The sequence below is a fragment of the Seriola lalandi genome, unplaced genomic scaffold, assembly GCF_002814215.2.
Source record: "Seriola lalandi dorsalis isolate HSWRI2012SDOR001 ecotype SW California unplaced genomic scaffold, Sedor1 jcf7180002054883, whole genome shotgun sequence".
Lineage (NCBI taxonomy): Eukaryota > Metazoa > Chordata > Actinopteri > Carangiformes > Carangidae > Seriola > Seriola lalandi.
In genome coordinates, this window is record NW_019525658.1 from 1,941,670 (window position 1) to 1,954,525 (window position 12,856).

Sequence of the window (12,856 nt, forward strand, 5' to 3'; positions counted from 1 at the left end):
AATCACAGGTGTGACACTGGAGAGATGATGTGAACATGCTTTTACAACTGAACTCATTTTTATGATGGTGAATAAAAACTCACAGCAAACTTTTTTTTTTAAATACATGTTTTACTTCAATGTAATTAAACATGTAAAAACATCTTCATTTTCTGTCAAGCAAATAACAGGACGCACTATATACAGACACTATACGAAGTACGCTGCCAGGGCAGCCATTTTGTCTTTAGGTTTTTTAGGATTGCCACGCCGTCCCCTGCCTCGTCCCCGTCCTCCTCGTCTTGCACCCCCACCCCGATGCATGAAGTGCCTCATGGTGGCATGTTTAAGCTCCACCAGATCCTGGAAAACCGGATCACAGAAAACACAGCCGGTGTGTTGGGTCTCGCTGGCAGGAAGTGGAGTGCGTGTCTTGTTGAAGTCAACTGCGACCAGAGAGGCGTCGCAGGCATCGCAGGTCTCCTGAGCAACCTACGGGAAGAGAGGAGAACATCAGAGGCAGCATATAGGATCAAGAGAAGTGTAAGAATTGAGAAGACATCATAAATACAGGGATGGGGGACTCATGACCTTAGTTAAAACTCCCCTAACCCTAACCACAATGGAGTTTTAAAAGTAACTTTGGATAACAGAATCTTTTTAGAAGGTGTTCCAAACCATGTCGAAAGAGTTGGACTGAGGACACTTCCAAACCCTTTCACTAAATTTGTGTTCATCAGCTGTTTACACCAACTGACCTGGTGGGACTTCAAGAGTGGGGGGTGGGGATGCGGGGGGTGCTCGGGAATCTATCACTGCAGAACTATGATCAGTCAAAGTCATAGCTTCTCAATTTGAGATGTTTCCAAAATTCTCAAGATTGAAGAAAGAAGATCACCTTTTGTCACCTTACATTTCTGACACATGGGAGAAATGTATGTAGAGGGTGTAACAAGTTTACAGAAGTATATCAAATTGAATTTGCCTATGTTTGAGTAAAGTGATACAAAACCACCCTTCCTCTCCATAGACACAGCCTACATCTCTTTTCCATTTTCCTTTTGTGGATGTCTTATTGTAGCCAAGTCATTTGCCATAGATGTTAGTCCACTGGTTGTTGTACATCAACTATTATATAGGAACATTTCAAGAGGGGTTTCTTTAGGGATATCTGGGAAAATGTCCTGAGCTTTTTCTTTAACCCACTATCTGATTTGTAGAAAGTTGAAAAAATATGTGCAGGAAGTTTGAATTTTTCAGTTAGTTTTTGGAAGTTGGTAAATGTACTGTTAATGTATAAATTGGCGACTGTATTTTTTTCTCTTCCCACCTTTGACATTTACATCTATATCATCTATATCAGCAGGACATAAAGATATTTTCGTATCTGTGTTGGTTGAAATGTGTATTCTTCAACACTCATCACATACACCTGCTGCCCCAAACATTCACCAAATGTGAATGTATCTGCCATTGAAAACAATCAGCCAACAAATGCACCATTTCCTCCTGTTTAAGTAATATTTGATAAAAATGACAATGTTTGCTGTTTTAGAAAATTGCTGAACCGTTTCAAAAATGAAAATTTTTTAAAGATGTGCATCTTCAGTATTAACCAATGGACTCGGGGCTGAGAGCTACAGGCAGAGAAGAAAAGTCAGACAATACTGAGAGATGGACTAACATATTATTGGTTTGCGTCTTTTTTTCTTGGTATTTATTGATAAGAAGAAGAATGTAGAATAATGCCAGACCTTTTCTTTAAATGTTTTTTTCAGAAAAACCTTGTGCACCTTGTTGCACACACAAAGAAACTTAAGTAATTTATTTATTTATTGAGTACATTTTCACTGGTTGAGAGTGTATTAATCAGAGAAATAAGCTGCTCGTATGTCTGGGTAGAAAGAAACTCTTCAAACATCTGGATATTTAGATCACTTGCGTGTTTGCTTTTCTGGACCTGTAAGGCCTGTTTTGACATTGTATGGGACATTATGCCATATAAATATTATCGTGACAAGATGTGTGACTATTTTCTTACCTGCACTCTGTGTGCATGTTCAAAGAAGTGTACCACCACATTGCATTTATTACAAGCCATTCTCCATTTTGGTCCAGAGGTGGGATCCAGCACTAAGACTCCACCATCACACTCCACACACTGTCCAATGCCCAAAGAGTTGAGAGAGTGCTGACAGGACGGATGAGTACATTCATTGCATCCCATACCTGGGAAAAACAGACATTAAAAGACTGTCAGAGAGGTCAGAGGGCTAAAAAAGACCAAGACTGAGGGCCAGATTTACAAAGAAAATAACATGCAAATGTGAACCTCGGTCTTCATTGAGTTTATGGCTGCAATTTACAACGTGTATTCAGTGCTTAATTTACTTAGACAGCATTACCTGCACTCATTGTGCAGTTAACTGATCCTGATATTCAGGTTATGTGATATTTGGCATATATTACACCTGACAACAAGAGATTATACATTCTTTTTCCAACAGACACCAGACATATTCAAGAATTGATTTTTTGCTGACCTCTCAGCCAACTGTTAATAAAACATTAAAGAATCTAATAATATAATAGTTACTGCTGTTCATGACCCTGTTCAAGTTATTTCAATTGTTCTGTTGAGGCAGATGGAATGTAATTATTGCAAGGTTAACAACTCTTTTATTCTGCTTTGAGAGACACATGCAATGTAAAATAAAGGCCATCTTGGACAATACCAACCACCCTCTCCAAAACAATTCTGGCAGGACAGAGAAGCAGCTGCAGCTGCAGCAAACAGGTTCAGGATATCCTTTGTTCCCTCTGCCATCAGGCTGTAAAACACCTCAGCCAAAGGAAGTGGCTCATGAACTGGAGTAAATGAACTATTATTGTTTATCATGAAGTTATATTATTATTACTAATGAGGTGCTGAACATAAATACATAAATAAAGTCTGTCTGTCCTTTTCTGTCTGTCCTGTTGTCTGTCCGTCTGTCTCTCCGCACACATTCAAAGATTCAAAAGAGCAAGTAGCACAACTTTATGTAATAAAACAGGGATCCTACATCCAATTTTCCAATTGTGTGAGAAACGTGTTGTGCTGTCTTAGACATTGTTAGTATACAGAAGAAAAGGTAAGGTAAAGGTCATATAAGGATATGATATAATTCAAAATAAATTTCAGTAAATAAATAGAGCAAAGTTAAACTTTTATTGATGTGGTGAAAAGGCCATATGGAGGCACAAAACAGGGCTTGCCAACATCACTACGACTGTTTAACCTCATTATCTTCTATCAAACTGCTAGCTTTAAAAATAAGATCTGATTGCATTATCAGAAATCAAACATACAAAATATCACTATATCTGACAAAATTATGTAGTAATTATCAATACTGTTATGGAAGAGAGTAAATATACAAACATCTTTACTTCCCATTGCCAACTATATTTTACTATACTTTTCTCGCAAGTCCTATTCACAAAGCTATGCAGACCAACTTTAACTAAGGAAAAAACTCCTAAGTGCGACTCCCTGAGTGTGAGAAGATTTCCCCTGTCCCCCACCAGTGATATCCAGCTGGAATATGATCCTTTCAAACAGCTGATCAGGTCACTCTTCATTAAGATCCATGAATCATGTGTAGATCCTGGACACTGCACAACACTGTCTACAACTGCCAGGCAGCATCAATACAACCTGTGTGTTGATGGTGTGATTTTTTCCCTGTTGAAATCCTTTCTCGTTTTGTGGTGGTGCAATAATTTTTACATGCGTTTCATCTATGGCACAGGTCACAGCGGGTAGATGGACCATGAAGCTGTTTTACTTCTCTGTAGTTTTTGAACATCTAAAGGAAATCATATGAATTGTCCTATGATGTAGGGTCTACAGAGACATTTATTGTTTGGTGAATAGATTGGCTTTTCTCTGTTGCCAAGTAGCAGCGTTGCCAAACACTTAATTTACACACTGTTTTTTCAGTTTGTAGGAGATGTTGCATCCTTCACAAGTTCCACAACGATCATTATTCCTTCGTGATTCAGTCGTATCTTTTAAGTAATTCAGCATCGTTTAAGGTTTCCAAAACACTGTGACATGGAATGACAGCAGCCCTTTAAGATTCTTTGTGATCTGGTCTTAGTGAGTTAGGAGTCCGCTCCACTGCTTCTAATTTTTCCTTGAAGTTACACAAAGGTGGCTTTGTGAATTACTCTTAGTCAGAAAAATTAGGAGTCCTAGATCAAGGACTGAGACGCGCATTATTTCTAGTTTCTCCTAAATCTGCAAGTTAGACATTATCATTGTGTCATATTTACTTTCCTCATAGTATCAGCTGGTTTCAGTCTAGTGTCAGCTGGTTTCAGTCTAGAGTAACCTGGTTTCTGCCTGGTGTCAGCTGGTTTCAGTCTAGTACAAGCTGGTTTCAGTCTAGTGTCAGCTGGTTTCAGTCTAGTACAAGCTGGTTTCAGTCTAGTGTCAGCTGGTTTCAGTCTAGTACAAGCTGGTTTCAGTCTAGTGTCAGCTGGTTTCAGTCTAGTGTGAGCTGGTGTCAACCTAGTGTGAGCTGGTTTCAGTCTAGTGTCAGCTGGTTTCAGTCTAGTGTCAGCTGGTTTCAGTCTAGTGTCAGCTGGTTTCAGGCTAGTACAAGCTGGTATCAGCCTAGTGTCAGCTGGTGTCTCCCTAGTGTCAGCTGGTTTCAGGCTAGTACAAGCTGGAGTCAGCCTAGTGTCAGCTTGTTTCAGCCTAGTGTCAGCTCCAGCTAATTAGCCACAATCCAACAACTACAAGAATTACCATTTGAGTTAATGTTTGGGTCTCACCTTTTTTCATGTCCCTAAAAGGCGGGTTGCTAAAGCAGTAAGGGCACAGGGGGTAGCTCTTGCCCCGAGCCCCAGAGGTCCACAGCACAAGCTCAAACTCATCCAGTGGACAGCGCAGCTCCTTGTACAGCTTGATGGCTCCATTCTGTGGAAGACTGTAGGTCTCGTCACAGTGGGAGCAATGGAGCCTGCTGGGCTTGGCCTGCAAATACATGTTAGGATCAGACGTCATTTAAGAATGATTCACTTCCAAATGCATCTGAGAGACTGGATAGTCCTCACCGAACCAACCTCAGAGACCATTATGGGACTACGGTTGCTTATCAAAGAAAGAGGAGGCTGACATTATCATCAGGTTTTAAAATATGTTCGCAGTCGAGTGATAACTTTAGTTATTTGCAGTTTAATCTGCTGCAATGACTACGTTATCACAGACAGACAAAAATATTATTGTAGTCTGGACCTGGCATAACTTTCAAAATGTGTGATCAAACTTCATGAAAATATCAGAGAGCATGTGTTTTGTTTATTTCTCGGAGGGCTTTATCTGTAAATTTGGAATTTTGGTGAATGTTTAACTTTCCACTGCATTAATTCTCATAGACCTCTATCATATTTATAACTCAGCCTGTGAAGATACAAGACATCCAGTACATCAGAAGCCCTGGCAGTCTGGGGGTTAAGATGTTGAGGAAAAAATGAAAGGTCCCTGTTTCCCTGGTACCTTTGTTAAATATCGTCTCGGACTTCATGCCATTTCTCTACTGTTGGCTTGATAATAAAGGCATAAAATTCCCCTAAAATAGTTCAGACTCACTACAATACTATAATCAGTGTTCTGTAGTAGTAGAGTGGTGGTAATGTTGCTGTTTACTGAATCAAACAAGATACAAACTCCTCCAAGATAAAGGTACAAAAGTGTCGAGTTGCACCATATGTCACTTTCTGAATGAAAGAATACCAACCAAAACCCCATGTCGACGAGCCACAATGCTCCTAGGAGAAAATACTTTGTACAAACAAAATATGCACTTTTTTAGTAGGTTAAATCAGCTCTGTGATCACAGAGGAAAGGGAAAAAACACCACCCCCACTGTGAAACATGGAGGAGGCTCAGTTATGTTACAGGGTTCCTTTGCTGCATCTGTCAACGAAATTAGACTCTGTCTCAGTCACAGGTCATGGATAATCCAACAGGATAATGACCTAAAACATACACCTAAAAGCAGCCGAGAATGCATGAGAAGAAAACATTGGACCATTCTGAAGTGGCCTGCTATGAGTCCTGATCTCAATCCAACTAAACATCAATGGAAAGAGTGGAAGCTCACAGTTGGGAGAAGGCACCAATTAAACCTAAAAGAAGAAGAGAAGTTTGTTCAAGAAAACTGGGCCAAACTACCAGCTGAGATACGAGCTACAAAAAGCACTTGATTACAGTTATTGCCTCAAAAGGGTGTGGTATAGAATATTAGATTAAGGGTGCCAATATTTTTGAACTTGCCATTTTCATTTTTTCGCATTGTTTAAAATAATATGTCACATAAAAAAAAAATCTAAAACAATGTGTCTGTCGTATTAAATATGGAATAGACACTAGTCAATGCCCATTACTTGTCAGTTTCAATTTATTTCAGGGAAAGTTGTGTTTTTTCTTATTTAAGTGGAAGGGTACCAATAATATATCTGCGTAGCTACAGAGGCACGTATGTATGACAGTGACACCACCCACCAGTCCTTGTGATGATGCCAACGACAGGGGAGTAAGAGACACACAAGCTTGAGTCTACTTTATGGAAAGATGGCGGAGGGAAGATCCAAAGCACATGCACAAAGTTCCTTGAAAGTGTAATGAGGAAAAATTGACTATAACGACATCCTCAGTGCACATGGAGCAATATGGAGCTCCCAGAGGATTTCATACATGGGTTACCTTGTGGTTTCCTCCAGAACATGCCACTTAGCAGTCATACGCAACTCACTACGCACATATTCAGATACAATGAGAGTGACCAAAAGATCTGCAACCTCATGATTCATTCATGAATTGAAAAGTGGCTCTTTCATCAGGTGGAAATGGTAATAAAGCTGAACTCTGAAGGACAGAGCTCAACAGTCAGCCATCACATGGGTCAGAATGGAATATAAATGGTGCCTTGATGATTTAAAAGTAAAACCTTAAAACAGCATATGCAAGTACTGGAAATCAATCTAGCGCTAGCATGAGACTTGCAAGCAAACCATTCAGCTCCTCCCATCCCTCCCTCTTCCTGCTACATTACGTTCCAGTCTGCTCCAGTCTTTCACCTACAACAAGGATTGTTATGTTCACTGTCTCAACTAATGCAGGAATCAGGATCTTGCTAGCCTGTGATTCAGCCATAGTGATGTCTTCCAGCAACTAGTCCTGTGTGTCAGCTCCCAACCCTGATTTTGTGGTTAGAAGGGAAAAGCTTGCACAAAAACATTAGATAGAATATCTCTTCACTGCTGCCAAATGCAGGGTTTCTGCAGCTTTCAACAAGTAAAACCAAGTTAACGAACCACTTCATGTCCATACTGGAAAAAAACATACAAAGGATATGAAGGACAATCTGGTTTCCAGAATTACTTGCAAAGTTAATGAATTTATTCACATTCAACATCAACATGACTAAACATAACAGTGTGTACTGAGGAACAGTGTGTGTGTGTGTGTGTGTGTGTGTGTGTGTGTGTGTGTGTGTGTGTGTGTGTGTGTCTGCTAGAAACCAAATCAGAATATGGCTCAAAACCAACTACAAAATCATTATACAGCTACAAACCAACTATCCAATCAGAATACGGCTACAAACCAACTATCCAATCAGAATACGGCTACAAACCAACTATCCAATCAGAATACGGCTATGGTGCTACCAATGCACAACAATGTCAAGACACATTTTCCCTTCCTCATAAATTAATTGCACTTGGCCATATTGTGATTTGGATAATATTTCGATTAACTGTGCAGTCCTACTACAAACCAACTAACCAATCAGAATAGAGCTACAGATCAACTAGCCAATGAAATATACAATTACAAACAATAGAGCTACAAACCAGTTATTTCTGTCATCGCATTCCCAGCGGGTCAGAAGTTTACATACACTTTGTTAGTATTTGGTAACATTGCCTTTAAACTGTTTAATTTGCCGCAACAGAACATATATACAAATGTATTGACTATTCTTCTGTGAACCCCAGACCGGTTGGCAATCGAGCCATATTCACTGCAACCTCTCAGTTTGCACAATACTATGGCTACTCTCATCGCTTATGGAACTGGTGCCGTTTCTTCTGGTCTCGTGATCGGTCACAAGAAGGTTTGCTGTGTCTCCCAGCACAGTCTCAAGAGCATGGAGGAGATACCGGGAGACCGGCCGTTACACGAGGAGAGCAGCTGGACAACCCAGCAGCAGGACCGGTACCTGCTCCTTTGTGCGAGGAGGAACAGGAGGAGCACTGTCAGAGCCCTACAACATGACCTCCAGCAGGATACTGGTGTTCATGTTTCTGACCACACTGTCAGAAACAGACTCCATGAGGGTGGCATGAGGGCCCCACGTCTTCTAGTGGGACGTGTCACATCAGGAGTTGGATCAGCCTGTGATTTCAATTTTTCACTTTGATTTTAAGTGTGATTGTGAATCCAGCCCTCAGTGGGTTGATGATTATGGTTTCCACTGACTGTTGTTACGTCATTTTGTTTTCAACAAATTAAACAATGAACATCAGCAAAGATTTTCAACTTGGATCATTCATTCATCAAGATCCGATGAGCAGCGTATAATAAGCCTCATAGCCGGGATACTAATGTCCATTTAAACACACTCAGTGACTGAACAAGGCGCCTGTGGTGTCCTGATGTGGGGCCATGCCATCAGATGTACTCTCAACTGCTGTTTTGGATGATAAGTGCTGTGGTTGTGGTACTGTAGCAGCGTGGACTGGTAATAAACCGATAGCACCAGTCATCAGCCTTGGTCATCAAACATCTACTATGTTCATATCTACAAACGGTGGGCTCCCACACTATTAAGAGTTTTGACATTGATTCTTCTTAAATCCATACACTCTAGGCACTTACTGACAACCAAATCTGCACCATGCTTTCTTCAAATTCAAACAGTAGTTTTGACCATTCTGCTGACCTGAATGTACTTCATGAAGCGGTGGCACTTGCCACAGCGAGACAGGGGCTTTCCTGAGGCAGCAATGGGAGAAAAGGAGACCTCCATCAACTCATCCATGCCTATAAAACAAAACAGATAGATACTGTTGGCAGGAGTTGCACAGGAATGAACCAAACGGTAAAATAAGTCTAAATAATTTCTCCCTTGGTTTATTCAGCACTATGAATATGCTAGAAATTCCTTTAAAACTTTAAGCCTTCCCTCTATCCCCTTTTGCATTTTCTTCCTTCTTTCAAATCTTTCTACTGAATTAACATGCATCCTTGTTATTGACCATCCTGCATTTATACTGTTTTGCTCATATTAATCAACATAACGCAATCAAAATGTAATTTGCACCCTCTCAAAGCCCCTAGGAAAAAAGTGGATCGTGGTGGGACATCCAGGTGGATCATCCTCTCTCCCCTCCATAAAATAAGCAATTAATTTTAATCAAGACGTATCAACTATCATTATAAGTTTAATATTCAACATTAGTTACATCTGCTAGACGGATCTCACCAAATGTGAGATCTTACCATCTCACATTTGTAAGATCATGTAACCTGCATTTGTCTCTGTCATTGAGACTAATTTCTTCCTGCATGAAGTCCACCCAGCTCAGTGCATCGTTGTTCAAATGAAAAGAGGACTGGAGAGGACCAGAGTGGGCTTTCCCCTCATTCAAGTGGACAACAATGCAGGAAATTAGTGTTGACAGCAAGTTAGTCTACTCCCTAGGGGTTCAGGCCTGCATCCTTTTCTTGTTGAGTGGCAACCAAGTTATTGAGGTTATGTGTTGGCGTGTTAATATAAGGTTTAAGCTGCATTTACACTCAATACAAGGGGTTAACCCCTAAAGGTGTCAGATTTATAGAACCGGAGTAACATCCAATAAACACTGTTCATTCCTCTGTTCATTCATACCGTATCCCTGATGTGCAATTACTTTTTTTAAGAGGCGCACATCAGCTAAGTCAGAGCCTACAGTGTAACCTCAGAGCCTATGCATGAAGCCATCACAGGTAGCCCCTTACCGCAGACGGCTGAATCCAGCTTTAATGGTAATTAAATAGTTGGAAAGCCCATTGTCAACAGGATTTTAACTACGCGCTCCTGTGGCTACGTGAACTCACTGGTGATGGAATCCACAAAGAAGTGAAACTTCCTCTTGAAGATATCCAGTGTATGCTGCAACACCTGTTGGTAGTTGGCTTTACCCTGTGCAATAAGGTTCAGTTGCTTCTCTACAGCACTGCGTATGGTGGGCAGAACCAGCTCTGAGTCTGCAAAACACAAATACAGCCAATTATTGGTATTTCAATGACATGCTATAAAACACACACATTTAAATTCACACTAATACTGTGGCTCATTTCATATATTAACGAATTCCACTATTCTATCTATATAACCCACAAATCAATGTACAGCCACCGATCCCTTATCCATCTAAGAGAATGTACAACTATATGAGGCAAATGACCTATCTTGTGGTAGCCATGCACCAGGACAATGCCCAGGTTGGTTGGCTTCAACTTGCGTCCATTTTCTATTGTAACATAGTTCCTCTGGCAGATGTTGTTGATGTGGACAGGGATGCTGGCATCAGTACCTTGAGGAAAGAGGGCAGAAGTAAACAACAGTAAAACTGCAGGCCCTGTTTAAAATGTAGATCTTTAAGTACAGCATCAAATAGTGAGCTCTGACATTTAATAATTTACATACACAAAGGCTGGAAAATACCTAATCAGAATTAGTGTAAGTGACTGAGCGAGACCAGAGTGACTGGCATTAATTTGTCACTGCAGTGTTTTTTATTTGTGGGTGTCAAGTCCAATTAGGACTCAAGCAAAACATATTAAGACATCTTGACCACATTAAGTAATAAAACACAGCTGGTTGAAGATTTTGATGCAAGGTTCCACACCCATATCCTCCTCCACAAGTATGTACAGAACAGATGGATTAAAAAAAATAATGCTAAATCAATGGATCTTGTGGTGAGACTGTTTTCCCCAACTGCTATTCTCTCTTAATTTAGGTCAGGTTTTTATCTCCACCAGCTCCTGAGAAAAACATCTGATGTGAAAGAAATCACTTAGTCACTCACTAGTAACAAACCTACAGAATGTTCTTATCTCATTGCATCACTGTACACTACCTGCCCAGGACCAAACAGAGTTAGAGACTGCTGAACAGAGAGTCTGATATTTTGGTGGAGGCCAAACCAGAGCTAATAGGAGAGTAAGAGTGTTGCTCCGTGTCCACTGAATGTGTAAACAGAGAAGAAGTAGTTGCCATAACAACTTTATTTGGGGATAATTTGCTCAATGTTTGTTGTGTAGCTCCTCTGCCCCCAAGTAGCCAAACAAATATATTAATGCCACTTTAATTTTTAAATCCATCTTGAGTGTCTGCATTTCATGTATATGCATTCTGTTTGTTCTCCCACTACTAAATCTGCTGAAGTCCTCATGAAGCCCCAGATTCATACTGCAGGGACACTTTGACAGTTGAGCCATGCTGTGCACAACCTGCATCCTGTTTTACAAATATTTTCAGTTCAAGATATGAACAGCAATTATATCCAACATGTAGCGCAGAGGTATACCAATGCCATGTTTCTCCATGAGGGTGATGAGTTCGGCCTCGGTGAGGTAATCTGGGGGGCTGGTTTGCTTTTCCACCAGCTTGATCTCGTCTACTGTGAAAATGTCGCCACGCTCACAGTCTGGCATGGCCTCTTCCAGAGGGATACCCTGCCAGGGCATCAGTGCTGTGTACCCTGGGAAGACAACACACACTTAGCAAGGACTGGGTTGCTTATTATCAAAATTATTATTATGATTATTATTATTAGTGATAAGAAACCAATGAATGGCTAAGAGAAAATACACTAAGTGGATAACAAAAGAAATATATGTGTAATACATGTGTGATGAAGTAACATTTAATTTCTCCCTCCCTTTAGTGTAGGCCAAGTAAAAAAAACAGTTTTAATTGACTCACAGTAACTTGTATTCTTGATAACTTTTTAGGAACTGAAGATCAAACTGTTTTCAAGCTACTGAAAAATCAGTGATGGCATTTGGAGCTACAAATCTGCAAAGTGCCACCTGCAGCTTGGTACAAGTTGGCTGTACCTGGTGATATCAGGGTTTTGCCACTACAGGAGAAGGCCTCTGGGCCAATGCTGAACTCAATGGTGGTCTGTAGGTACTTGCAGTCCTGACTGACAGTGGCAATGAAATGTCGTGTGATGTACTCATACAGCCGCCAACCATCGCTGCCTGTGGAACAGCAGAAGAGGAATAACATGGGTTAATGTTGAGAGGAATGAGGAACAAGAAGCCAAATTGTTTCATATTTATTCAGATGTGTTCCCACCCTGAATGTGGAGTGAAAATCAGCAGTCATAGAGGGGGGTGGGTGGGTGGTGTGGGTTGCACACAGTTTTCGTCTTTTTAGGTGCAAAATGGATTTTGCTGTCAAGAGGCCGCCATCATTTTTTATAGTGTGCATGTATGGAATGTGTCCAAATATGTATAACGCCCATTGTGGTATGAATATAAGATTGTCCACGTCTGTTTGCAGTCTGTTAATCATGAACTGACGTGAAAGTTATAATATGTAACTTTTCCACATTAAAATGTATAAACACTTACATTTTCCCAAATGTTTCCTTCAATTCTCAAACCAAAGAAATCTGTGATTTTAAATCATGGTAACTGCACGTTTCATATGGTCACATTAGGGATGTTAATAATTTAATTTTTAGAATTTAACCGTTAACCGACCATAAGAATTTTGACTGATTAATACAATCAGATAAACATTTTTTTTTTTTTTTTTTT

The 12,856-nt window shown here is 40.3% G+C and overlaps 1 protein-coding gene across 1 annotated transcript in view; it reads right to left on the reverse strand.

The window, feature by feature from the left end:
- Positions 1-90: 90 nt before the first annotated feature.
- Positions 91-12,856, reverse strand: part of top3b (DNA topoisomerase III beta) — a 26,094-nt gene continuing 13,328 nt past the window's right edge. The window contains exons 11-18 of the mRNA XM_023397751.2: positions 12,146-12,292; positions 11,614-11,787; positions 10,486-10,614; positions 10,136-10,285; positions 8,979-9,079; positions 4,804-5,005; positions 2,021-2,208; positions 91-471 (exon numbers count right to left, since the gene is read on the reverse strand). Of these exons, the coding sequence (XP_023253519.1) occupies positions 190-471; positions 2,021-2,208; positions 4,804-5,005; positions 8,979-9,079; positions 10,136-10,285; positions 10,486-10,614; positions 11,614-11,787; positions 12,146-12,292 (1,373 nt within the window). The 3' untranslated portion in view covers positions 91-189. The remainder of the gene's footprint in view (positions 472-2,020; positions 2,209-4,803; positions 5,006-8,978; positions 9,080-10,135; positions 10,286-10,485; positions 10,615-11,613; positions 11,788-12,145; positions 12,293-12,856) is intronic.